At 49.4% G+C, this 27,244-nt stretch overlaps 1 protein-coding gene across 4 annotated transcripts in view; it reads right to left on the bottom strand.

Moving 5' to 3' along the window:
- The window catches only part of LOC115083654 (gastrula zinc finger protein XlCGF26.1-like), a 42,253-nt gene extending 16,097 nt beyond the window's left edge, over nt 1–26,156 (bottom strand). For 2 of the 4 annotated variants that reach the window (XM_029587600.1, XM_029587601.1), the window contains exons 1-5: nt 26,102–26,156; nt 13,148–13,264; nt 12,941–13,048; nt 12,594–12,689; nt 12,268–12,363 (exon numbers count right to left, since the gene is read on the bottom strand). In XM_029587600.1, coding sequence (XP_029443460.1) covers nt 12,268–12,363; nt 12,594–12,689; nt 12,941–13,048; nt 13,148–13,264; nt 26,102–26,135 — 451 coding nt within the window. In that variant the 5' untranslated portion in view covers nt 26,136–26,156. The remainder of the gene's footprint in view (nt 1–12,267; nt 12,364–12,593; nt 12,690–12,940; nt 13,049–13,147; nt 13,265–26,101) is intronic. The other 2 variants (XM_029587602.1, XM_029587603.1) reach the window with 2 other exon arrangements.
- Nucleotides 26,157–27,244: the final 1,088 nt, after the last annotated feature.

The raw sequence follows: 27,244 nt of genomic DNA, 5'->3' as shown, positions 1-27,244 counted from the left end.
TGTTCCCCAACCCTCTCCCGGAGGCACAACTAACCAGGCGTATTTTGAGGCCCTCCGTAATGAATACATATGATATAGATCTGCATATACTGGAGACCCAGTGTGTGCTAATCCATCTCAGTCATATTCATCGCAGTAATCCCTGAAAACCCAACTGGATAGGTGTGACTACAGGAGAGGGTTGGGACCCACTGCCCTAGATAAACCACTGGTATTCCTGAGGAAGATCATTAATTCACCTGAGGAATGTTCCACAGAGGTATTTTATAAACCTGGAGACATCCTGAGCTGCCAAGAACACTCATAGGTGCAGTTTGTATGAAAATTACCAACATCAGGAATGGTGCTGGGTCACTTGGAGGAAGGCTAAACACGGGATAAAATAACATCATTATTCAGCATAAACACGGCACTAGAGCTATAGCAGCGTGGAGAGCTGTATCTATGTTCTAGGTTAATTGGACTTTATAAGGCATGATGGGGGGGAGGGGGGTGGGGTTTTACTTATATTTCTACAAAATTTGCTGATGCTACTGTATCATGATGTTTTTTTTTTTTCATTTTTGCTCTTGTCGTATGTTATAGATGCCTGTTGTTGTAATTTACTAGGGGTTGTATCTGTTTATTGTGTATCACAGCAATAAAAATCTTAAATTAAAAAAAAAAAACAAAAAACACTGTTATGGTACAGTCCTCAGTGGGATATCCCGAGGAGGAGTAAGAATGAAACCTGCTGAGTGACAGAGAAAGTGGGCAATGCATGAATCAAGTCGAAGCAATCGGACCTAAAACAGATCCTTGTGAGACTGAAAGCAAAAGATGAGAAGGCGATTAAGAACATAAGAACATGCAATACTGGGTCAGACCAAGGGTCCATCGAGCCCAGCATCCTGTTTCCAACAGTGGCCAATCCAGGCCATAAGAACCTGGCAAGTATCCAAAAACTAAGTCTATTCCATGCTACTGATGCTAGTAAAGCAAATGTTGCTTACCTATAAACAGGTGTTCTCACAGGACAGCAGGATGTTAGTCCTCACATATGGGTGACATCATCAGGATGGAGCCCAATCATGGAACACTTTTGTCAAAGTTTCTAGAACTTTGACTGGCACCTACTGGGCATGCCCAGCATGGCACTAACCCTGCAGCCAGCAGGGGTCCCTCTTTAGTCTTGTTTAAAGCTACAGGAAGTGCTGAAAAATAAAATAAGAAAACGTAACGAACCCAACACCGCGGGGTGGCGGGCGGGTTTCGTGAAGACTAACATCCTGCTGTCCTGTGAGAACACCTGTTATAGGTAAGCAACATTTGCTTTCTCACAGGACAAGCAGGATGGTAGTCCTCACATATGGGTGAGTACTGAGCTGAGGATGTCCCAGAAATGCACCAAATGTACCCAGATGTGCTATAGGCAGTAGGAACAAGGTGAAATTTGGTAGAGGGAATCCTGAACCCTAACAGGCAGGCGGAAGTGTGTTGGTACGTCAAGTTGTAAATAGGTTGCGCAAGATAGACTGGCCAAAGATGGAATCTTGTCTTCCTGCCTTGTCTAAGCAATAATGGGCTGTAAAGGTATGGACAGAACTCCAGATAGCAGCCCTGCAAATGTCAGGAAGCGGCACAGAGCGTAGGTGTGCTACTGAAGTCGCCATGGCCCTTACAGAGTGTGCCTTAACACAGTCTTGAAGTGGAATGCCTGCTTGCTGATAGCAAAAGGATATGCAGTCCGCTAACCAGGAGGAGAGAGTCTGCTTACCCACAAGCTGCCCCAATTTGATGGAATGGAAAGAGACAAACAATTGAGTGCTTTTCCTGTGGGCAGCTGTACGGTCTAGATAGAACGCTAGAGCTAGTTTACAGTCAAGGGTATGCAGAGCCTGTTCTCCTGGATTGGAGTGGGGCCTGGGAAAGAAGGTAGGTAGTATAATGGATTGATTAATGTGAAATTCCGATACTACCTTAGGTATGAACTTAGGGTGAATGCGGAGTTCTGCCCGGTCCTGCAGAAGTTTAGTGTAAGGAGGATAGGTAACTAGGGCCTGTAACTCACTAACTCTGCGAGCAGATGTTATTGCCAAAAGAAAAATAACTTTCCATGTGAGATAGCGAAGATCACAGGATTGGAGAGGCTCGAATGGTGGTTTCATGAGCCAACCCAAAACCAGGTTGAGGTCCCAAGAAGGGGCCGAAGGACGCAGTGGAGACTTGAGGTGAAGCAAGCCCTTCAGAAAACGTGTTACGAGGGTCTGTACTGAAATAGGAACGTCCCCGATACCTTTATGGAAGGTGGCTACCGCACTGACATGCATTCTGATGGAGGAAATTTTTAGACCTGATTCTGACAAGTGCCAGAGATAGTCTAGAAACTTCGTGGTGGAACAGGTAAAGAGATCAAGGGATTGAGAAGAACACCATGACTTAAACCTGTTCCATTTGTAAAGATAAGATTTTCTCGTGGAAGGCTTCCATGAAGCAATCAGGACACGGGAAACTGGCTACGAAAGGTTAAGTGGCTGAAGTATTAACCTTTCAATATCCAGGCCGTCAGGGACAAAAAATGGAAGATTGGGGTGGCGTAGGCACCCGTTGTTTTGAGTGATCAGAAGTGGGTTCTTTCCCAAGGGAATGTGCCTGCGAATGGAGAGATCCTGAAGTATTGGAAACCACACTTGGCGCGGCCAGTGAGGTGCTATCAGGATCATGGTTCCCTGTCCTGATGTAACTTCATGAGAGCCTTTGATAGAAGCGGAAATGGAGGGAATGCATATAGGAGACCGGTTGACCATGAGAGGGAGAATGCATCTCTTGGTTGATAGTGTTGGCTGCGAGTGAGAGCGCAAAAGTTCTCTACTTTGCGGTTTTGGGGTGACGCAAAGAGGTCTATATGAGGGTAACCCCATTGTTGGAATATCGAGTCCACTACTGTGGGGTTGAGAGACCACTCGTGCGGTTGAAAGGAGCGACTCAGCTTCTCTGCCAATACATTGTCCACTCCCGGCAAATAGAGGGCCTCCTCCCATATTTGTGCCGCTTCCTGACACAGTAGATAGGAGCCCGTCCCTCCCTGTTTGTTGATGTACCACATGGCCACCTGGTTGTCCATCTGAATTAGGACGACCTGATTGGAAAGGCGATCCTGAAATACCCAGAGAGCATATCTGATTGCTTGTAGCTCCAGGAAATTGATTTGGTGTTTGGCTTCCTCTGGAGACCAAGCTCCTTGGGTCTGCAAATTGGCGACATGTGCTCCCCAGCTGAGGTTGGAAGCATCGGTGGTGACAATTATTTGAGGGTCTGGAGCCTGGAAGGGCAAGCCTTGGAGGAGATTGATCTGATTTTTCCACCAGGCTAGAGACTGACGGAGTGAGTTGGTGATGTTGACAGTGGTTGACAGAGGTTGAATGGATTGAGTTCATTGTGATCTTAGCATCCACTGCATGACTCTCATGGCCAAGCGGCCATTTGGGTAACCTGTACTGAGGACACCATGTGACCCAGTAGGCTGTAGGCAGCTCTTGCTTAGGTTGACTACCCATCCCAGGCTTTCCAGAAGGGCGATCACTCTGTTGGTTGCCCGATGGCTCTCCTCTCGGGATTTCGCCCTGATCAGCCAATCGTCTAGGTAGGGATGGACAAGGATTCCTTCCCTCCTGAGCGCCGCTGCTACCACTACGATCACCTTGGTGAAGGTCCGCGGCGCCGTGGCTAACCCGAAGGGCAAAGCCTGGAATTGGAAGTGTCGTCCCAGAACCTTGAAGTGTAGGTAGCGCTGATGATCCCGATGGATCGGGATATGCAGGTAGGCTTCTGACAAGTCTAAGGCCATGAGGAACTCCCCTGGCTGTACTGCAGTCTTGACTGAGCGCAGAGTTTCCATGCGAAACCTCGGGACCCTTAAGTATCGGTTGACTGACTTGAGGTCCAATACGGGCCGGAAAGTGCCCTCTTTCTTGGGTACCATGAATTAAATGGAATAGTGCCCAGAATCCATTTCCCATGCAGGTACTGGGATAATGGCTTTCAAGGACAGGAGCCTCGCTAGGGTAGCTTCCAATGCTGCCTTCTTGTGGATTGGACATGAAGATTCCACAAACCTGTCCGGAGGGATGTGATGAAGTCCAGATAATACCCCTCTCGGATGATGGCGAGGACCCACTGGTCCGACGTAATCTCGACCCACCTGGGGTAGAAGAGGGTTAACCTGCCCCTATGGCTCCGTCCCCCGGATGGATCGGCTGATTCTCATTGTGGGGTGCGGCCGGGACCCGAACCCGAGCCGGTTCCCCTCTTGTGCTGCTTGGTCCGAAAGGACTGGTTCCTGGCCTGAGGACGAGGTGCCTGGTAGCGACTCCTATAGGGAGTGAAGCGTCGGGAGCTTCTACCTCTTGAGGGCCTCGGAAAGGTGCGCTGGTTCCTCTTGGACCTGTCTTCCGGCAGTCTAGGTACTGGAGAGGCACCCCATGTGCTGGCCAGTTTATCTAGGTCGCTGCCGAACAGAAGAGAACCCTTGAACGGCATTCTAGTGAGACGTGTCTTAGAAGGAGCGTCAGCTGACCAGTTCCATATCCAGAGCTGCCTCCTGGCTGCTACTGAGGATGAGACCCCTTTGGCTGTCGTACGGACTGGGTCGGAGGCGGCATCCGTAAGGAACAATAGAGCTGACTCCATGTCTGCTGCCGGAGCATTGTTCCTGACCTGTGACAAACAGGCACGCGTCACCACTGTGCAGCAGGTTGCGATTCGCAGAGACAGCGCTGCCACCTCAAAAATTTGTTTCAGGATGGCGTCCAGGCGTCGGTCATGAGCCTCCTTCAGGGCCACCCCCCCCTCCACTGGAATGGTAGTGCGCTTGACCACAGCGCTAACCAAGGCTTCCACCTTAGGGCACGCCAGCATATCCTTGATTGCCGGGTCCAGGGGGTACATGCCGGACAGGGCCCTTTGAATGAGGCCTCCGGCGCATTCCACTCCAAATCGATCAGCTGTTGTGCCGCTTGCAGGAAGGGGAAATGGCGGGCTGTGGGACGAAGACCCTCCAACAGGGGGTTCTGCGTAGATGCCTCCATGGTACTGGGGCCTGGAATAGCTAACTCCGTCAGGCACTGAGAAACTAGGTCAGAGAGATCTTCCTTGGGGAAGAACCGCCTCATAGTTCGATATGGCTCTATCCCCGAGGGAAGTTCCTCCTCCTCGGGGAGTCCGGACTCGTCTTCTGAGACATCAGGATCCGCATTAGCCGGACTGCCCGGAGGCGGGTGCCCGAAGTAAGGGCGAGAGGGTCCAGGAGCAGGGGCAGCCGGGGCAGCAGGGCCTGGACGGGAAGCCGACTGCATCTGTACAAAGGCGTGGATCCCCTTAAATAAGTCCACCCAGGAAATGGAAGCGGTCTCTAGACGTCGGGGTACCAGGTCCCCCGGGATTGCTGGCTGTTCGAGACGGCCCGCTAGATCCGGGGTGGCCCCTGGGGAACTGTCGGTACACCTCGGTTGAGACTGGTCCTGGCCCGAGGCTCCCACGGCCTCCTCACATTGGGCACAAAGGGAGTCTGGCTCCTCGCTCTGTATGGCTCTAAGCTGGCACGCTGAGCACAGGCCAAGAGCTTTCATGCCGGAATCAGGAGATGCCGCCTCTGGAGACGCCGGGGTGTTGAAGTGTTCCATCGCGTCTTGCGAATGCAGGGCGCCGGCGCTTATGCGATATGCTTTCAGCAATATGCGCTCGATAATATGCGCTCAATAATATACAATATGCGCTCAATAATATGCTTTCAGCAAGATGCGCTCAATAATATGCAATATGCGCTCAATAATATGCGTTCAGCAATATGCGCTCAATAATATGCGTTCAGCAATATGCACTCAATAATATACAATATGCTTAGCAAGCTATATGCTGCGTTGTGCGCCTAGCAACAGGCGCCTATCCATGGGCGCTCAATACCTGAACAAGGCAGACAAAATGGCGACCTCCCCGGCGTGCCGCATGCAGGCAACGCCGCCGATCCTCGTACCTCGGAGACCAAAAGTAAGAGATGTACGCCTTACCTGATCTTCGGCGCTTCCCAGCTGCAACCTGGGCGGTCTCCGGCTGCGGTGGGAGAGGGAAAATACCTTCACCGCCGCTCTCGAGGAAGTGCACCCGCTGCCTCTAAGCCGCCAAACTCGTCTCGCTCGGGGCTAAGTCCCCGCCGGGACCGAGGCGCCTCTCAGCCACACCCGAGCCCTTCTCGCTCGGGGGCTAGATCCCTGCCGCGGTTCGGCCACCGGACCGAGGCGTATACCTCAAAGGGATCGCGGAAATCACCTCGGGAAACTCAACTGGGGGACGGACCCGAGGGTATCACCGCAGGAGTGCGGGGCTCGTCGCTGGTATCTTCTTAGAAATTTAGAAAGTAGTATTGGAAAACACGCTCAGCGAGCGTGCAGGCGCTCCAAATTGCTTTGGAGATGGAAATTACTAAGTTGCTTCACTTCCTGTGGGGGTATATGTACCCGTGCCGACGTCAGATCCGTCTCTAACTGCTAGCACGAGCACACTATACCCACTTGTTCTGAGTCCATCTGCTACACGCTAGGAAAGGAATAATTTTCTTTTCCCTGTACGTACCCGGATCAGTCCAGACCGAGGGATGTACCAAAGTTTCCCTAAACAGGGTGGGCCCCGCATAGCTCCGCTCGAATGACCTGGTTGCCAAAAGAGCTCAAAACTGGAGGTTGTAAATTTAAACGATAGTGACTCGCAAACGTGTGTAAAGATTTCCAAGTAGCCGCTCTACATATCTCCTGAGGAGACACAGCTTGGCTTTCTGCCCAGGAAGTCGCTTGTGAACGAAGCGAATGCTCCTTAACACCTTCCGGAGGACGCTTGCCAGCGCCAACGTACGCAGCTGAAATTGCTTCTTTCAACCAACGAGCGATAGTGGATTTAGTGGCCTTGTTTCCTCTCTTGGGACCGCTCCAGAGGACAAATAGATGATCCGACAAATGGAAGTCATTGGTGACCTCCAAATAGCGCAGGAGGACATGCTTAACATCGAGCCGCCGAAGATCTACGGAGTCCACCTCCTGAAAAGCTGGCAGCTCCATCGACTGATTTAGATGGAAATCTGGCACCACCTTAGGGAGAAAAGATGTGGTCAGAGTCACTCCTAAATCTGTGAAACGGAGGTACGGTTCTCTGCAGGACAAAGCTTGAAGTTGCGAGATTCTGCGGGCCGAGCAGATAGCCAACAGAAAGATGGTCTTTAAAGTTAAATCCTTGAGGGTAGCTCTCCTCAGAAGCTCAAAAGGAGGGTCGCACAGAACCCGAAGAACCAGATTGAGACTCCACAAAGGATACAAGGCATGGACAGGCGGTCTCAGGTGCTTTACTCCTTTCAAGAACCGAACAACGTCTGGATGTGAGGCCAGAGGAACTTCGTCTCGACACCCGACAAGGGAGCCGAGGGCCGCCAACTGAACCCAAAGAGAATTGTACGCCAAGCCCTTACTGAAGCCCTTCTGTAAGAATGAGAGGATCTGAGCCACTGAAGCACAACGAGGAGTAACCGCCGCCTCTTCACACCATAAGAAATCGCCATGCTGGGTCAGACCAAGGGTCCATCAAGCCCAGCATCCTGTTTCCAACAGAGGCCAAACCAGGCCACAAGAACCTGCCAATTACTCAAACACTAAGAAGATCCCATGCCACTGATGCAATTAATAGCAGTGGCTATTCCCTAAGTAAATTTCATTAATAGCCGTTAATGGACTTCTCCTCCAAGAACTTATCCAAACCTTTTTTGAACCCAGCTACACTAACTGCACTAACCACATCCTCTGGCAACAAATTCCAGAGCTTTATTGTGCGTTGAGTGAAAAATAATTTTCTCCGATTAGTCTTAAATGTGCTACTTGCTAACTTCATGGAATGCCCCCTAGTCCTTCTATTACTCGAAAGTGTAAATATCCGATTCACATCCACTCATTCAAGACCTCTCATGATCTTAAAGACCTCTATCATGTCCCCACTCAGCCGTCTCTTCTCCAAGCTGAACAGCCCTAACCTCTTCAGCCTTTCCTCATAGGGGAGCTGTTCCATCTCCTTGATCATTTTGGTTGCCCTTCTTTGTACCTTCTCCATCGCAACTATATCTTTTTTTGAGATGCGGCGACCAGAATTGTACACAGTATTCCAGGTGCAGTCTCACCATGGAGCGATATAGAGGCATTATGACATTTTCCGTTTTATTAACCATTCCCTTCCTAATAATTCATAACATTCTGTTTGCTTTTTTGACTGCTGCAGCACACTGAGCTGACGATTTTAAAATATTATCCACTATGATGCCTAGATCTTTTTCCTGGGTGGTAGCTACTAATATGGAACCTAACATTGTGTAACTACAGCAAGGGTTATTTTTCCCTATATGCAACACCTTGCACTTGTCCACATTAAATTTCATCTGCCATTTGGATGCCCAAACTTGCAGTCTTGCAAGGCCTTCCTGTAATGTATCAATCCGCTTGGGATTTAACTACTCTGAATAATTTTGTATCATCCGCAAATTTGATAACCTCACTCATCGTATTCCTTTCCAGATCATTTTACATATATTGAAAAGCACCGGTCCCAATACAGATCCCTGAGGCACTCCACTGTTTACCCTTTTCCACTGAGAAAATTGACCATTTAATCCTATTCTGTTTCCTGTCTTTTAACCAGTTTGTAATCCACGAAAGGACATCGCCTCCTATCCCATGACTTTTTAGTTTTCATAGAAGCCTCTCATGAGGGACTTTGTCAAACGCCTTCTGAAAATCCAAATACACTATATCTACCGGTTCACCTTTATCCACATGTTTATTAACCCCTTCAAAAAAATGAAGCAGATTTGTTAGGCAAGACTTCCCTTGGGTAAATCCATGTTGACTGTGTTCCATTAAATCATGTCTTTCTATATGCTCTACGATTTTGATCTTAAGAATAGTTTCCACTATTTTTCCCGGCACTGAAGTCAGGCTCACTGGTCTATAGTTACCCAGATCACCCCTGGAGCCTTTTTTAAATTTTGAGGTTACATTGGCCACCCTCCAGTCTTCAGGTACAATGGATGATTTTAATGATAGGTTACAAATTTTAACTAATAGATCAGAAATTTCATTTTTGAGTTCCTTCAGAACCCTAGGATGCATACCATCCGGTCCAGGTGATTTGCTACTCTTTAGTTTGTCAATTTGGCCTATTATATCTTCCAGGTTCACAGTGATTTCGTTCACTTCGCCTGACTCATCACCCCTGAAAACCATCTCTGGAACTGGTATCTCCCCAACATACTCATTAGTAAACATGGAAGCAAAGAAGTCATTTAGTCCTTCTGCAATGGCCTTATCTTCCCTAAGAGCCCCTTTAACCCCTCTGTCATCTAATGGTCCAACCGACTCCCTTACAGGTTTCTTGCTTTGGATATATTTTAAAAAGTTTTTATTATGAGTTTTTGCCTCTATGGCCAACTTCAATTCAAATTCTCTCTTAGCCTGTCTTATCAATGTTTTACACTTAACTTGACAATGCTTATGTTTTATCCTATTTTCTTCAGATGGATCCTTCTTCCAATTTTTGAAGGATTTTTTTTGGCTAAAATAGCCTCTTTCATCTCACCTTTTAACTATGACGGCAATCGTTTTGCCTTCCTTCCACCTTTCTTAATGTGTGGAATACATATGGACTGCGCCTCTAGGATTGTATTTTTAAACAAAGTCCATGCCTATTGAACACTTAACCTTTGCAGTTGCACCTTTCAGTTTTTTTATTTATTTATTTATTTAATGTCTTTTTTATACCGATAGCCGTTCACACATCGTATCGGTTTACAGTTAAACAGGAACCATTGGGCAGAACCCTTACATATAACATTGCAAACAGGTTAACTTTTGGGCAGGGCCCTTACATAAAAATTGAGAACAGCAAAATTACTATATACATAACATCAAAACTATATACAAAAGATAAGTACATAAATAGCCGAGTCAAAGTACAAAATCGATAGGCATACAACGTCATCCGAGAAATAAATCATAAGTCGCGTATCAGATTCTAGGAGAATCACTTATTTAATCAGTAAGGATTTATGTAATGGGAGGTGATTTTTCTAACTATTTCCCTCATTTTATCAGTTTCCCTTTTGAAAGTTTAGTGTTAGAGCTGCAGATTTACTTATTGTCCCCCTTCTAGTTATTAGTTTAAATTTGATCATGTTATGATCACTTTTGCCATATGGCCCCACCGCTATTACCTCTCTCACCAAATCCTGTGTTCCACTAAGAATTAAATATAAATAGATCCCTTTCTTGTTGGTTCCTGAACCAATTGCTCATTAAGCAGTCATTTATTACATCCAGGAACTTTATGTCTCTAGCAAGTCCTGATGTATTGGGGTAATTGAAATCTAATCCAAGACCAACAGTACATAGGAGCAAAATCCTGCACTCCAAGCAATATCGCAGAAAACACAAGTGCAGGCGCACAGTTCAATCCTGACAGAGCACTCACAACCGGTGTATATATTAAATTCTTTTAATTCTTCAATATGGCAACTCCTCTGACTCATACAGGCAACAGACTTAATGGCGTCCCCCGACACAGTACCCGTGTTTCGCCGCGGGCTGCATCGGGAGGGCTCGCCAATAGGGGTTCATAAGAAAGCTGTGAAAGATAAATATACGTCAGGACAACAAAACAGGACTTATAACCGAACATAAAGTGCAGCATTATACAACATCATAACATACCTGACAGCATAGGAGTTAAAAGTGACAGGGAGCGCACTACCCTTTCCCACTGACAGGTATTTAAAGCTGATTAAGGCACCAAAACAGGAAGGCAAACCACGTGGGACTTCACCGTCCCATTCATTGGCTGCCGTTCCTGTGACGCGCCTCAGCAGGGTTGTAAACCAAACAGTGCTTATGAATGACCAGCGCTAAGGGAGAGCTCTATGTGAACAGAAACCATTCGATGTCTCGATTTAAACCCTTAGGAGAAACTGAATCTAAAGTGAAAATCCAACGTTGTTCGATACGACCCAGTTGTTCAGAATAGTTACCCCCTCGTGGGGACCGCGGGAATACCTCAAGAACACTGTATGCGAGATCTGACAAAGTGTGTGATTTTTTTACCCAATGGTCTACGAGGGGTTCATTTTCACGGGAATGACGAATGTTAGAGCAATGCTCTATAATTCGAGTTTTTACCATACGGGATGTTTTCCCGACGTAGATCAGAGGACAAGGACATGTAATAACATAAATCACTCCAGCCGTAGTACAATCGGAGTAAGAACATAACCTAAAAGTTTTTTTGGAAACTGGATGAATAAAACTAGTGGAGGGTGAAGTATGGGAACATACAGTGCATCGTCCACACGGGTGGTGACCAAGTACACTATCAAGATTCCGTGGCACCGGAATATCAGTATGAATAAGTTTATCATGTAAATTTTTTCCTCGTCGGAAAGTGAATCTGAGGGGACCAGGGAATAAAGTGTGTAAGGACAGAGCCTCCCAATGTCTGCGAATCATCGCAGTAATCTGGCGGCTGGAGACAGAAAAATACTGAAGGGACGCAGAGGGCGCAACTGGTTAATAGAGGGCACCCTACAAGTTTTTCCTCTGTCTCCATCTGCTGGAAGGGAGGCATAACCCACGGTCTGGACTGATCCGGGTACATACAGGGAACTATAGATTATAAAACTGTGCCTGTATGAGTCCCTCCTTCAGTCTCACTGTGAGTCTTATACCCACTGTGAACTCAAACCCGCTGTAAGCCTTATATCCATCAAGATCCTCACTCTCAACATAAGCCTTATAACCAATGTGAACTCCAAACCCGCTGTGAGCCTTTTACCCATCGTGATCCTCTCACCTTCCACGACTCTCATTCTCACCATGAGCCTTATATCCATTGTAAGCCTCAGATCTGCCCTGATGCTCATTCTCAGACCTGCCATAATCATTATATCTGTCCTCATTCTAAAACTGTGCCAATGAAATGTGAATATCATCTCAGCAGCTCACTGGACCCAGCTGTACCTGTGACCTCCAGGAAGTGTTACAAAGCGGGGCTACACAGATCTCGGTACACAGCTCTGCTGCCGCATTTCTACCTCTTCTGCCCCTCAGTAAACAGCTGTAAACCTGCAGATGAGTTTCCCCAGGGTGTGTCGCCAACTCATCCTGTGCTCTGTAATTCTCCCTCTTACTCTGTACAGTATTTTCTATTATTACTCACCTGTGTATGAGTGAGTAACCTCTCTCTCTCCTGATTCCTGGGGATCCCAGACATTTGGCTCTTCCTCTGGGTTGACAAGAATGATAATTTCATGGCCTGAATGTGAGAATGTAAAATTGATTGAGCTATATTATTCCTCTCCTGTACTCCGTAATACCTCCCATTACTCACCCATACCCTGTAATCCCTCCTCTTGCTCTGTACAGTGTTATAGGGTACAGGTGAGAAATAATTTCTCCTCTTGCTCTGCACAGAATGTGCTATTATCTCTCACCGGTACTCTGAAATACTTCCTCTTATTCTGTACAGTATTTATTATTACTCACCTGTGTATGAGTGAGTAACCTCTCTCTCTCCTGATTCCTGGGGATCCCAGACATTTGGCTCTTCCTCTGGGTTGACAAGAATGATAATTTCATGGCCTGAATGTGAAAATGTAAAATTGATTGAGCTATATTATTCCTCTCCTGTACTCCGTAATACCTCCCATTACTCTTTACAATTATATATTACTTACCCCATACCCTGTAATCCCTCCTCTTGCTCTTTACAATGTTATAGGGTACAGGTGAGAAATAATTTCTCCTCTTGCTCTGCACAGAATGTGCTATTATCTCTCACCGGTACTCTGAAATACTTCCTCTTATTCTGTACAGTATTTATTATTACTCACCTGTATATGACTGAGTAACTCCTCGCTGTCCTGACTCCTGTGGATCTTGGATTTTCAGATCTTCTTCTTGTGAAATCCTCACTGTATCAGGATTGATAATTTCATGGCCTGTGTGGAAGAATGGAGAGGAACCTCAGTTACCTCATCACTCCCCTGTATTCTGTAATATCTCCTATTACTCTGTACAGCGCGTGTGTTATTTCTCACCAGTGCCTGAGTGAGTAACTTCTCCCTCTGCTAACTCATGGGAATCCTGGACATACGGCTCTTCTTCGTGTTTAATCCTCGATAATGTATTAGGATCAGGATTTATCCTTTCTTGGCCTGTATCCAGGGATATAAAAGAGAAAGAGAAATTACTACTTAACTGATAATTTCCTTTTCCTTAATGAAGAGAGGTTAATCCACAACCAATAGGTTATGCACCTGTACCAGCAGATGGAGACAGAGGAAAGCTGACATCACAGTATATATACCCCTGCACTGACATCAGCCCGCCAGTATTCTCTGCAAAAGCAGACTGTGGACAACTAAATAAAACATGATCATAACTATTAACAGACAACCATTCAAACACTTAGTTAACAGGAAAACATTGAGCTCAGCAAGGAGTGTAATATCACTAATCTGGAGACTGGATCTGACACTTACCAGTAATCCCCAGAAACGCAGCCAGTCTGGAGGACAATAGCACCACCATCCGGCAGCCAAGGGCAGGAAGGTGGATTAACATTATCAGGGAAGTAGTAATTTCTTCTCTCTTAGCATTCAGACAGGTTAATCCTCGACCAGTGTGATGTATGAAAGCAACTCCTGAACAGGGAGGGAGGCTGCCCGCGGTCCGATCAACTCCACACGCGTGAAGGTTGCGTCCTTCCGGACCTGCACATCCAAGCGGTAACGCGTGGAAAAGTTGTGTAAGAAGGACCACGTCGCAGCTCGGCAAATCTCGACGGGTGACAACAACCTAACTTCCGCCCATGACACTGTCTGAGCCTTAGTGGAATGAGCCCTAAGCTGACTACACAACGGCTGCTCAGTATCTGCATACGCGGCCGTGATAACCTCCTTAATCCAGCGGCTACCACAGCCTGCAATGCCAGCTCGCCCTGTTTACCCCCACCATAGAGTATAAACAGTCGGTCCGTCTTCCTGAGAGGTTTAGAAACCTCCAGATAAGGAAGTGATGTCACTCCACCGACTGGCAGCCTAGGGAACGAGCTCCCGAACCCAATCTTCAAACTTGCAGGTTTAGTAAGCAGGACCTCCAATTTCGCAGTGAAACGAGTGGACGGGCTGTGAGATATACACGGGATGTCTGTGAGAAAAAAATTAGGCGAGTTAAAACATTTCTCCTTTGAACCAGTGCGGTCGCGGCCTCCCGGAGTTGTGATGGAGGAGGGAGAAGCCCACGAAAATGGCGGTGAGACTGGGCCTGAGGCGGTGAGTGTTGCGCCCGAGCCCCCGATTTCCACAGAGGACTCGCTTCCTCTTACCCGCGGGGACTTTCAGGCCTGGTTGGGGGAACTTAAGGAGGAGGTGGGCACCCTGAAGGCAGAAATAAAGGTGATGATTGGGGAGCTGCGTCATGACCACGAGGAATTGGAAGACCACGTGGGAGCAGCAGAGCAACGAGTAGAAGAGGTGGAGGATCAGCAAGAGTCCCTGCAACGAGAACTGAAACTACTGCAAGAGTCCAATAGAAAACTAAGGACCTGGGTAGACGACTTGGAAAATCGCTTGAGGAGGGGCAACTTGAGATTTCGGGGGATTCCCGAGGAATCTGCTTATATGGATTGCACAGTGGTGGTAAAAGATATCTGTGAATTGCTACTGTTTGACAATAACCCCACGGAAGGAAGATCGGAGGTTATCTTGGATAGGGCCCACAGAGCCCTGGCTAAACCCCGGGGTAATCAGCCAAGGGACATAGTAGTGTGCTTCCACTCTTATTCGATTAAAGAAAGAGTACTGGCGCAAGCAAGGAAAAGGAAGGACATTATTTGTCAGGGATATCCTATTGAAGTATTCCAGGATTTGTCTGCTCATACCATCAGGAAGCGGCGGGAGTTTAAGGATATCGTGGCGGTTCTACGTAAAAGAGAGGTGCGATACAAGTGGCTTTTTCCTTTTGGACTCTCTTTCACCATCAGAGGATCCACATCTAGAGTTCAAACTGTGGAAGATGCCAAGAAAATCATGGCCGCTACTGGGATGTCACCCTTGCATGGAGGAGATGAAGCACAGCCTGCAGAGATTGATCGGAGAGATCATCTTCAGAGATGGCAGAGGGTGCAATCCGGAGGAAAGAGGCTACAAAGGAATTCGGAAGGCAATACTCCATCCTTGGTTCCAAACAGATGAAGTTCTATATCTGCAATCTTTTTCAAGTTGACTGTTCTTTCTCTTTTTAAAGTTGGAGGTCCATAGACATTCGAGACTTCACACTTTAATTGTTCTGCTGTAAGTTTTGGACAGAGTTTGAGTGATATTTTATTAATGCTGCCTGTTATTTACCAGTTGGGCATTCAGTATTTGAGGGGTCAGATTCGGGTTCCCAAGGAGACCTTTGAGTGATCACTCCTTCTAAAGAAGTAGGGGGAGGGGAGGGAGGACGGGGTGGGGGGGGGAGAGCGAGGAAGGGCGATTAGAGGATTGGTACTATATTGGACTGGGGGAGGTAGGCGGATTAGGAAGAGGGGTAGATTTTCTCATAAGTGTGATTGGTGTATAGTATGCAGGGCTATAGGGGGAGTTCCTATCTATGGCGGGTGCAATTAAAATTTTATCATGGAATGTGAAGGGCCTACATTCTCATTATAAACGTAAACGTTTGCTACAGATGCTCTCAATGCCAAAACAGATATTTTCTTATGTCAAGAGACGCATCTAAGGAAGCGACATGAGAAACTGATGACTTCTCATCATTTTCCAATTCAGTTTTATGCGGCGGCTATAGTTAAAGGCAAATATAGTGGGGTTGGCATCCTTTTTTCAAAAAATATAACGGTTGATGTGCAGACAGTGATCCGGGACACGGAAGGTCGTTATATTCTTTTGAAAATCAAAATAGGACATCAAGTTTACATGATAGTGAATATATATGCTCCTAATACAAGCCAAGGTCCCTTTATTGATAAAATAGCTGCCGTTTTGAGACAATGGGCAAAGGGAGTGGTGATAGTGGGTGGGGACTTCAACTTGCCTTGCTACCCCTACCTGGATACTAGTACGGGTACATCTGCTTATTCTAAGACAAGCCGTTAAGCCCGTTAAAACGGGCTACATCCCTCTGTCTCTCACCTCCCCCTCATTCTCTCTCCCGTCACTCTTCACCACCCCCTACCTCCCTCCCTCCCTCACCCACTCCTCCCCATCCTCCCTCTCCTCTCACTCAGTCCCTCCCTCCCACTCAGTCTCACTCACTCCCTCCCCCCTCTCTCCCTCCCTCTCACTCACTCAGTCCCACTCACTCTCACTCAGTCCCCACTCCCTCCGTCCTCTGCCTCAGTCCCACTCCCTCCCTCCCACTCCCTCCCTCAGTCTCACTCACTCCCTCTCACTCAGTCCCCCCTCCCTCTCACTCAGTCCCTCCCCCCAGTCCCTCCCCCTCACTCAGTCCCTCCCTCCCACTCAGTCTCACTCACTCCCTCCCCCCTCTCTCCCTCCCTCTCACTCACTCAGTCCCACTCACTCTCACTCAGACCCCACTCCCTCCGTCCTCTCCCTCAGTCCCACTCCCTCCCTCCCTCTCTCTCCCTCAGTCCCACTCCCTCCCTCAGTCTCACTCACTCCCTCTCACTCAGTCCCCCCTCCCTCTCACTCAGTCCCTCCCCCCCAGTCCCTCCCCCTCACTCAGTCCCTCCCTCCCACTCAGTCTCACTCACTCCCTCCCCCCTCTCTCCCTCCCTCTCACTCACTCCCACTCACTCTCACTCAGTCCCCACTCCCTCCGTCCTCTCCCTCAGTCCCACTCCCTCCCTCCCTCTCTCTCCCTCAGTCCCACTCCCTCCCTCAGTCTCACTCACTCCCTCTCACTCAGTCCCCCCTCCCTCTCACTCAGTCCCTCCCCCCCCAGTCCCTCCCCCTCACTCAGTCCCTCCCTCCCACTCAGTCTCACTCACTCCCTCCCCCCTCTCTCCCTCCCTCTCACTCAGTCCCACTCACTCTCACTCAGACCCCACTCCCTCCGTCCTCTCCCTCAGTCCCACTCCCTCCCTCCCTCTCTCTCCCTCAGTCCCACTCCCTCCCTCAGTCTCACTCACTCCCTCTCACTCAGTCCCCCCTCCCCAGTCCCTCCCCCTCACTCAGTCCCTCCCTCCCACTCAGTCCCTCCCTCCCCCCCTCTCTCCCTCCCTCTCACTCACTCAGTCCCACTCACTCTCCCTCAGTCCCACTGCCTCCCTCTCTCTCCCAGTCCCACTCCCTCCCTCAGTCCCACTCCCTCTCACTCAGTCCCCCATCTCCCTCTCACTCAGTCCCCCCTCTCCCTCAGTCCCTCCCCCCCCAGTCCCTCCCCCTCACTCAATCCCTCCCTCCCACTCAGACCCTCCCTCCCACTCTCTCTCCGTCCCTCCCTCCCACTCAGTCCGTCCCTCCCTCTCTCTTCTCCCTCCCTCGCTACTGGCCGCTACCGCCGCCCGCTACCGCCGTCGCCGCTACCGCCGTCGCCGCCGCTCGCTACCGCCGCCCGCTACCGCCGTCGCTACCGCCGTCGCTACCACCGCCGCCGCCCGCTACCGCCGTCGCTACATCCGCCGCCGCCCGCTACCGCCGCCGCCGCCGGTACCGCCGCTCGCTACCGCCCGCTGCCGGTACCGCCGCCGCTCGCTACCGCCCGCTGCCGGTACCGCCGCCGCTCGCTACCGCCGTCGCCGCCGCTCGCTACCGCCCGCTGCCGGTACCGCCGCCGCTCGCTGCCGGTACCGCCGCCGCTCGCTGCCGCCGTCGCCGCCGCTCGCTACCGCCGTCGCCGCCCCCGCCCGCTGCTGCCACTGGACGCCGCCATTTTTTATCTGACGCTGGCTCAGACGGACGTGCTCGCCCGCACATGCGCGGTAGAGCTGGTCTCTACTGCGCATTTGCGGGCCGTCGGTCAGAGCCCATTTATAAGGTAGATGCATAGAAAATGTCTAAGGAACGGGATCTGGTTGACATCTGGCATCATATTCATACCTCTGAGAAGTATTACACTTTCTTTTCTGCGGCACATGGTTCATATTATAGGCTAGACATGTTCCTCATAGATAAAAAGCTTAGTTAATTTTGTAAAGGATGCCAGTATTGATGTGCTCACCTGGTCGGATCATGCAGCGATAAGCATTTCATTACAGGGATTGGGTGATCAAGGGGGGGAAAGATTTTGGAAACTCAATGAGAGTTTATTGGAAGACAGTCAGTATGAACTTCAATTTCGTCAGGAAATGGAACACTATGTCGTAGAAAATGATACTGGGGATATATCTCCTATTACAGTGTGGGATTGTCTTAAGGCGGTAGCAAGAGGTAAGCTTATCGCACGCACCACCCATGTTAAGAGGAAGAGAGAGTGTCAGAGATTTACTATTCTCCAACAAATAGGAAAATTGGAAATTCGTAATAAGCGGAGCCCAGATCCCCAAAGTTTGCTCTAAACTAAAATGTTTAAGGAGCGATCTTGAACAACTCAATCTGAGAAGCATCGCACACCAACTAGATAGGGCAAAACAGGAATACTTTGAGGGAGGTAACAAAGCAGGTCGGTTGTTAGCTAGACCTCAAAGCCCGGATGAGTCTTAATCAAATACTTAAGATTCAAAATGAGAAGGGAGAAATGTTATCAGAGAATGCGGCCATCAGAGACCGATTTACTCAATTTTACCAACAATTATATTCCAGACGACAGGATATTTCACAGGGTGATATTCAGGCTTACTTGTCTGACATTCATCTTCCGCAACTGGGGGCTCTCCAACAGGTGATGGTAAATAAGGAAATAACAGAATTTGAGGTGGTGCAAGCTATTAAGGGTTTAAAAATGGGTAAGTCCCCTGGGGTGGATGGCTTCTCCGCAGGCTTCTACAAAAAGTTGAACGCAGTGGTCTCTGGGCCCCTAACTAGAGCTTTTAACCATTTACTCTCTGACAGGAAAATATCAGCTCATGCCAATAAAGCAGGGATTATGATTTTGGCCAAGCCAGGAAAAGACCCGACGCAGTGTGGGTCTTATGGGCCTATATCGCTAATCAATTTAGACTTGAAGCTTTTAGCTAAGATATTGACTAAAAGGCTAGGGGGTGTCGCGACATCTTTAATTCACCCCGATCAGACTGGATTCGTCCCTGGCAGGCCTGCAGCAGATAATGTGAGATGGGTTTTAGATTTGATATGGTGAGGACAGAAAGAACAAGTGCCCATAGTACTTCTCACAGTTGATGCTGAGAAAGCATTTGATATGGTGCACTGGGATTACCTATTGGCAATATTAGATAAAATGGGGCTAGGAGGCAATTTTTCAACCTGGATTAAGGAGCTGTATCGGAGTCCCAATGCCTGTATCAAAGTAAATGGGGGTTATTCCCCGTTTCAAACTGAACGGGGAACGAGGCAGGGATGTCCTCTCTCGCCCTTATTATTCGCCCTTTATCTTGAACCATTAGCGGAGGCGATCAGATCACAGGGAGAGATACAGGGATTATGAGTGGGGGATCAAGAATATAAACTTTCTATGTTCGCTGACGTTTTATTTAGCATTTCTTCTCCTGAGTTGTCACTAGCACATTTATTGTCTACACTGACTAGGTTTAGTGCTGTTTCTGGCTACCGCCTGAATGCAGAGAAATCTGAATTGCTAAATGTTTCAGTCCCATCGTCTCAATTTGACAGGTTACAGAAGATATTTCCGTTTAAGGAGTTCATAAAAGCCTGAAATATTTAGGAGTTAAAATTGGCCCTAAATTAGAACATTTATTATAGCTTAACTATGGGGGACTATGGTCCAAAATTGTGCAGGATTTGCAAGCGTGGGAAAGATTAGGCTTATCGTGGTTAGGCCGTATAGCAACGGTAAAACTGAATATCTTGTCTAGGTTTAATTACTTATTTCAAACTCTGCCTATTGCTATTCCACTGGATTCTTTCACTCTATGGCAAAAGAAGTTATTGCGATTTATCTGGCGTCACCGACCACCCGGAGTCAGTAGACAGGTGTTATATCTCACAAAGCAGAGGGGGTGGCCTAAAGGTACCGTGCTTGTCCTGGTATTATGTTGTTGCGCAGTTATGCTCGGCCATCTATTGGCATACATCAGGGAAAGGGAGGAGATCGGTAGAATTGGAAAGGGATCTGATTCGGGGAGGGGGACCTAGCTCCCTACTCTGGCTGCGAAAAGCAGATAGGCCGGTTCTTAAATATGTTGCACCCACAATATGCCACACTTTAGCACTCTGGGATGCTTTGAAAACGAAGCTGGTGGGAGACAGGAAAATTGGTTCTTACCTGCTAATTTTTGTTCCTGTAGTACCATGGATCAGTCCAGACTGCTGGGTTATGCCTCCCCTCCAGCAGATGGAGTCAGAGAAAACTGAAAAGTCACCCCCTTACATACCGGTATGCCACCTGCGTCCCCTTCAGTATAATTAATATCAAAGCAGAGACTGGGCCCTGACGCCCAGTAGGGGTTGTCACCCTGCGCCTATATACGCCGCCACAATAGCATCTTTTAGCCAGCGAGCGATCGTTGTCTTCGTGCCTTGGATCCCTTTTTGGGACCATGCCAAAGGACAAACAGATGATCCGACAAACGAAACTCATTAGTGACCTCCAGGTAACGGATCAGGATGCGCTTGACATCAAGCTTACGGAGCTCTCGAGGCTCATTAAAGGAGAAAGAGGGGAGCTCCACTGTCTGATTCAGATGAAATGCTGAGACCAACTTAGGCAGGAAGGAGGGCACCGTGTATAAGGTGACCCCGGAATCTGTGAAACGGAGGTAGGGCTCCCTGCAGGACAGAGCTTGGATCTCTGAAACCCGGTGGGCAGAGTAAATGGCCACGAGGAAAACCGTCTTGAGAATGAGATCCTTGAGGGTAGCGGAACGCAGAGTTTCGAACGGAGGACCTCCCAAGATCCGTAGGACCAAGTTGAGGCTCCAGGAAGGACAAGGAGCTTGAACCAGAGGCTTTAGATGCTTCACCCCTCCTTGAGAATCCGGACGATATCCAGGTGAGAGGAAAGCTGAATTCCCTCCTGTCGATGTACCAGGGCTCCAAGCGCAGAGACCTGAACTCTCAGTGAGTTGTAGGCGAGGCCCTTCTCCAGGCCCGCCCGGAGGAACGAGAGGACTGGGGTACAAAGGCCATCCGTGGCAGTGCCGAATGGGAAGCGCACCAGGATTCGAAAACTTTCCACACCCGGACATAAGCGAGGGACGTAGAAGTCTTCCGAGCCTTGAGGAGAGCTGAAACTACTGCCTCCAAATATCCCCGGCATCTCAGTCTACGCCTCTCAAAAGCCAGGCTGCATGACAGAAGCTATCTGCCTGGTCGAAAAATACTGACCCTTGATGAAGTAGACGCTGAAGATGGCAGAGGCAGAGAGGGCCATCCACCGCCAGGTTGACCAGATCCGCGAACCACGGGCGGGGGGGGGGCCATTCCGGCACCACTAGAATCACCAGAACCCAGTGGACTTCGATTCTCTAGAGGACCCTGCCCACGAGGGGCCACGGTGGGAACACGTAGAGGGGAAGGAGACTTGGCCATGGGAGTACTAGCATGTCCACCCCTTCCGCGCCATGCTCCCTCCTGCGACTGAAGAACCGCGGGGCCTTTGCGTTGTGAGAGGTGGCCATGAGATCCAGGTGAGGGCCCCCCCCCCAACGCTGAATGAGGAGCTGCATCGCCTCCTCGGAGAGCTCCCACTCTCCCGGATCGAGACGTTGTCAGCTCAGGAAGTCCGCCTGAATGTTGTCTACCCCAGCGATGTGGGAGACCGCCAACCGGGAGAGGTGGATCTCCGCCCACGCCATCAGCTTGTCCGTCTCCACCGAGACATGACGACTTCTCGTGCCTCCCTGGCGATTGATGTAAGCTACCGTGGTCGCGTTGTCTGAGAGAATCCTGACCGCCCAATGATGGACGAGAGGAAGGAAACTTCTCAGCGCCAGGCGAACCGCTCTGGTTTCCAAGCGATCAATTGGCCAGGTAGCCTAAGCCCTTGTCTATTGCCCCTGAACCGAGCTCGTTTGACAGACTGCTCCCCAGCCGGAGAGATTGGCATCCGTGGTAACCACTACTCAGTCTGGGATGTCCAAGGGCATTCCCTGCGCCAAGTGGCGCAGGTCTAGCTACCAACTCAGGCTGTCTCTGGCTGACTGTGGGAGTGGAAGGATGACTTGGAACTCCTGCGACACCGGTTTCCAGCAGAAGAGTAACGCTCTCTGCAGAGGCCGCATATGCGCAAAGGTAGAAGGTACTAGATCGATCGTAGATGCCATGGAACCCAAAAGCTGTAGGTAATCCCAGATCGTGGGCAAGGAGAGGCAAGAGAAATGTTGAACCTGTGTCAAGAGCGCCTGGGCGCGATCCGGCCTGAGGAACACCTTGCCCATCGCTGTGTCGAACCGTGTCCACAGAAAGTCCAGAGACTGCGAAGGGGTAAGTCTGCTCTTGGCGTAACTGATAACCCAACTGAGGGATTGCAGCAGCTATACCACTCTAGTGACCGCCTGATGACCCTGGAGCAAGGTCTTCGCTCGAATGAGCCAGTCATCCAGATATGGGTGAACCAGAATTCCTTCCCTGCGGAGAGCTGCCGCTACCACCACCATTACCTTCGTGAAAGTTCGGGGGGCGGTCGCCAGACCAAAGGGTAGTGCCTGGAACAGGAAATGCTGCCCTAGAGTCTTGAAACGCAGGAAACGCTGATGCTCCTTGAGGATGGGAATGTGAAGGTAAACCTCCGTCAGATCTAGGGAGGCCAGGAATTCCCCTTGATGGACTGCAGCGATCACCGAGCGCAAGGTCTCCATCCTGAAGGGAGGGACCTTGAGCGACTTGTTGACCAACTTGAGGTCCAGAATGAGGCGGAAGGAACCCTCCTTCTTGGGGACCACAAAGTAAAATGAATAGTGGCCGGAGCCCAGTTCCGTGGGGGGCACTGGAATGATGGCCCCTAGAGCCAGGAGTCTGTCAAGAGTTTGTCGCACAATGAGCTGCTTTTGAGTCGATCCGCAGAGAGAGAAGAGGAATCTGTCTCTTGGGGGTCGAGCAAAATCCAAGGCGTAGCCGTGTCTTAGGATATCGAGGGACCCACTGATCCGACGAGATCCTGACCCACTCCTTATATTTATTTTATTTTATTTATTTAAAATTTTTTATATACCGACATTCATCCAGGATATCACATCGGTTCACAGTGTAACGCAAATATACGCCATGCATGGCGCTTTACATGGAACAGATAAAACATGTTAACAAGGGAATAAAGACGAGAAAACTGGCCCCCGATCCTGGGAGTCGGGGAGTGGGCCCCGCCTGGCATCATTGTGTAGACTTAGAGGATGCGCCTTGTGCCATCCCGTCCCTTGTCGGTCTACGGCCTCAAAAAGGATGGAACCAAGACTGAGAGCGGGAAGAGGGCATCCTAGGCGTTGCCTGTCTAGTGGTGCGGAAGTGATGTTGACTGCAGAACTGGCTTCTGGAGGCAGTGAACGATCTGGTAGTTCGCGGCCGATCTTCCGGGAGTCTATGTACCGTGTTCTCTCCCAGAGATTTGATGATCTGGTCCAGATCATCCCCGAAGAGGAATTTCCCTTTAAAAGGGAGGGATCCCAACCGTGTCTTGGAGGAGGAATCCGCCGACCAGTTGCGGAGCCAGAGAAGACGGCGGGCAGAGACTGCCACTACCATTGATCTGGCCACACTCGGCGGAGGTCATAAAGTGCATCTGCTCCGTAGGCAATAACGGCCTCCAGACGGTCAGCCCGACGTGCTTCCTCCAGAGGTAGATCGTGAGAAGTGAGGAGCTGCTGAACCCAGCAAAGTCCTGCTCTTTGCGCCAGCGAGCTACAGATGGTCGCCCGGACTCCCAGCACGGAGACCTCGAATACCCTTTTGAGGTAGACCTCTAGCTTTCTGTCCTGTAGATCCCGTAGCGCTGTGGCTCCAGTCACTGGAATAGTTGTTCGCTTCGTGACTGCCGAAACCGCCGAGTCAATCTTCGGACCGTAAGCAGCTCTAGGAAATCCTCAGGGAGAGGATACAGTTTTTCTATTGCACTGCTAACCTTGATGGAGGCTTCGGGCGAGTCCCATTCCCTAGCTAACAGCTGGAGAAAGTTAGGATGAGTAGGAAAGGTCCTATTCGGAGGGCGGAGCCCCACCAGAACGAGGTCTCCCTTCTTCCCCGAAGGAGTGGGACCAGGTGGATCCAGAGGCGGCACAATGTCCAGTTCTTGTAGGATATGAGGGATAAGAGTGTCCAACTCGTCCTTTTGGAAAATCCGCAATACTCTGGGATCGTCCCCTTCCATTTGCGAAGCAAGCAGGGAATCCTGGGGATCATCCAAGTCTGGGTCTGGCCCCTGATCCACTCTCCCCCCCCACAGGGGGGAGGACCAAACGCACCCAAGAAGACCCCTGAGGGACCGCTGGGGCCTGTACTCCTTGGGGAACTCCCACAGGAGAGTCAGCCTTCCTGGGGACCTTGGGCGGCAGGGGCCCAGGGAGAGGATCCAAAGGCTGTGACATCCTGGTCAGATAGACATTGTGAATGAGAAGCACAAAATCTATAGAAAACGGGGGCGGGCCCGAGGGAGGCAGAAAACGAAGGATCCCCCGCAGGCAGAACGGGCTCCAGAGGAGAAACCTGTGTTTAAAACCGGTGGAAACAGCGTCAAAATATTGTCCGATGTGTCTTCTATAGGGGCCGGGCCCCGGCTCTGCATCCAAGATGGCCGCCGTTCCCACGCTCAGCGGGATAGGGGCCTGCCTCTGCCTGTACGAGCACGCTTGGCTTTGCGAAATTGTACTTCCCGCCGGCTGCGAGGTGCCCTCCCCCCAAGGGAGGCACCTCGTGCAGATCCCCTCGTGGGAGAGCAGTGACCTGGGTTCCCCGCACGCCGAACATCTGAAGGCCCTCGGCATGACCGGGGGGAGGGGAGCCACAAGGAAAAGGCAGGTAGTGCCGCGGAGAGTGGGAAAGGACGACTTCCGCTTCAAAACTCACACCGACCCTAGGAGCTCCTGCTCCTTTCTGTCAGGCACCACAGAGGAATGTGAGCTCTCTGCGGCTGGCAGCCCCGGGGAATGCGCGTCTTGGGGCCACAGGTCGGAACGCGGCAGGTGGGGGGGGGGGGGGGGGGGGAAAGAGGTTGAACCCTTAAACATGCACCTGCAGTCGGGCTGTATCGGGAAATAACCTGAAGAAAGCAAAGTATACATACTTACCCCTTACAGCCAGAGGTGAAGAGAAAAACAAAACACCAGACAGAGAGAAAGAAGGAACAAATCTGTCTGCAAGTTTGAAAGTATAAAATCTCTTCTTTTTTTTTTTTTTTGAACTAGAGAGCTTGATCCATCCAAGGAAGCTTAATAGAGTTAAGAGAAAAGAACAAGTACACTGACAATGTTCCCCTGCTCCTATCTGCTGGAGTCAGAAAGATACTGGAGAGTAGCAGAGGGTGCACTGGTTTAAAAGGCAGCACCCTCCGAAGCTTTGTCTGACTCCATCTGCTGGACGGGGGATATAACCCACCGTCTGGACTCATCCTGGTATGTACAGGGAACTATTGTTCTAACCACTTCTCCACTTTCCTGAAGTTTTATGTTTAAATGATTTTATTGGTTTTCAATGAAAACAATACAAAACATAACAAACTAAGGTGGGAGTAGCTCTGATCCCACCTCAGAACAATACCACCAATATGAAATGACAGAGATCTTCCACATTACCCCGCCCCCCAACCCCTCATGTAGAAGTGAGTCTAGTATTGGCATTATACATCAAAGCAATCCATCAGCCAGGTTGCACACATTAAAGAAAGAGAGAGACCAGTTAATCATTAATAACAAGACTGCAAGCCTGATGCGAAAGCGACTGAAAATAAAGCTGCCACTCAGCGAGGAAGCCCCGGCGTTGCTTTTTTTGAAGTTTTCAAAATGTAAATAATGCAAGTCTTACCAACTGAGCTTAGGGTCTCATAATTCTCCTTCATCACCTCCCTGTAAAGTTCCTTCTGCCCTTCATCTAAATACTCCCACTCCTCCTGGGAGAAAGAGACAGCGATGTCCTCAAACGTCACCGGCATCTGAAACACAAGCCAGAAACATTCAGACACGTGGAGGGGCTCAGCGTGCATTAGATCTCAGCTGGATTTTATTCTCCTCACATTTCGTCATGGAGGAATTAGAACATAAGAACTTAAGACTTGCCTATTGTGTCAGACCATAGGTCCATCAAGCCCAGTATCCTGTGTCCAACAGTGGCCAATCCAGGACACAAGTACCTGGCAGCATCCCAAGGATTAGGTGGATTCCATGCTGCTTATCCAAAGAATAAGCCGTGGATTTCTGCAACTCTCCCTTAATAATGGTTAATGGACTGTTTCCTCCAGGAACTTATCCAAACCTTTTTTAAAACACAGCTATACTACAGCTTTCACCACATCCTCTGGTAATGAATTCTAGAGCTTAATGGAGAAATTACTTACCTGATAATTTTGTTTTCCTTAGTGTAGACAGATGGACTCAGGACCCAATGGGTATGGTGTACTCCTACTAGCAGTTGGAGACAGATCAGATTTCAATCTGACGTCAGCCCCTAGTACATATACCCCTGCAGGAAGTGCAGCTCTTCAGTATTCTCCTTGGAAAGCATTGTGGATATATGTGTGAACTGACTAACTTAATAATCTGATAACTTGAATAACTTCATAACTTGGTTAAACGTTAAAACTTGATTAACTTGAACTGGTTGATTGACTATAGCTGGAGACCGCCAGTGTACTCAACCGGAAAGCGTAGACACCCGGCAGGGTGGATGCTCTAGGTAAATGAAACGTGGCTTACCCTTGAATTCATTTGAAAGACCATGTGTAGTGGCAGCCAGAGTGGGATGCTGAGTCCATCTGTCGACACTAAGGAAACGAAATTATCAGGTAAGTAATTTCTCCATTCCTAGCGTTGTAGCAGATGGACTCAGGACCAATGGGAAGTATAAAAGCTACTCCCGAACCAGGTGGAGGCTGCCCGTGACCCACTTAGTACTGTCCTTGCAAATGCAGTGTCCTCCCCCGAGCGCTGAACAACCAGACGGTAGTATCTG

Source organism: Rhinatrema bivittatum, chromosome 2 (assembly GCF_901001135.1).
Source record: "Rhinatrema bivittatum chromosome 2, aRhiBiv1.1, whole genome shotgun sequence".
NCBI lineage: Eukaryota > Metazoa > Chordata > Amphibia > Gymnophiona > Rhinatrematidae > Rhinatrema > Rhinatrema bivittatum.
This window is presented reverse-complemented; position numbering and strand designations above follow the sequence as displayed.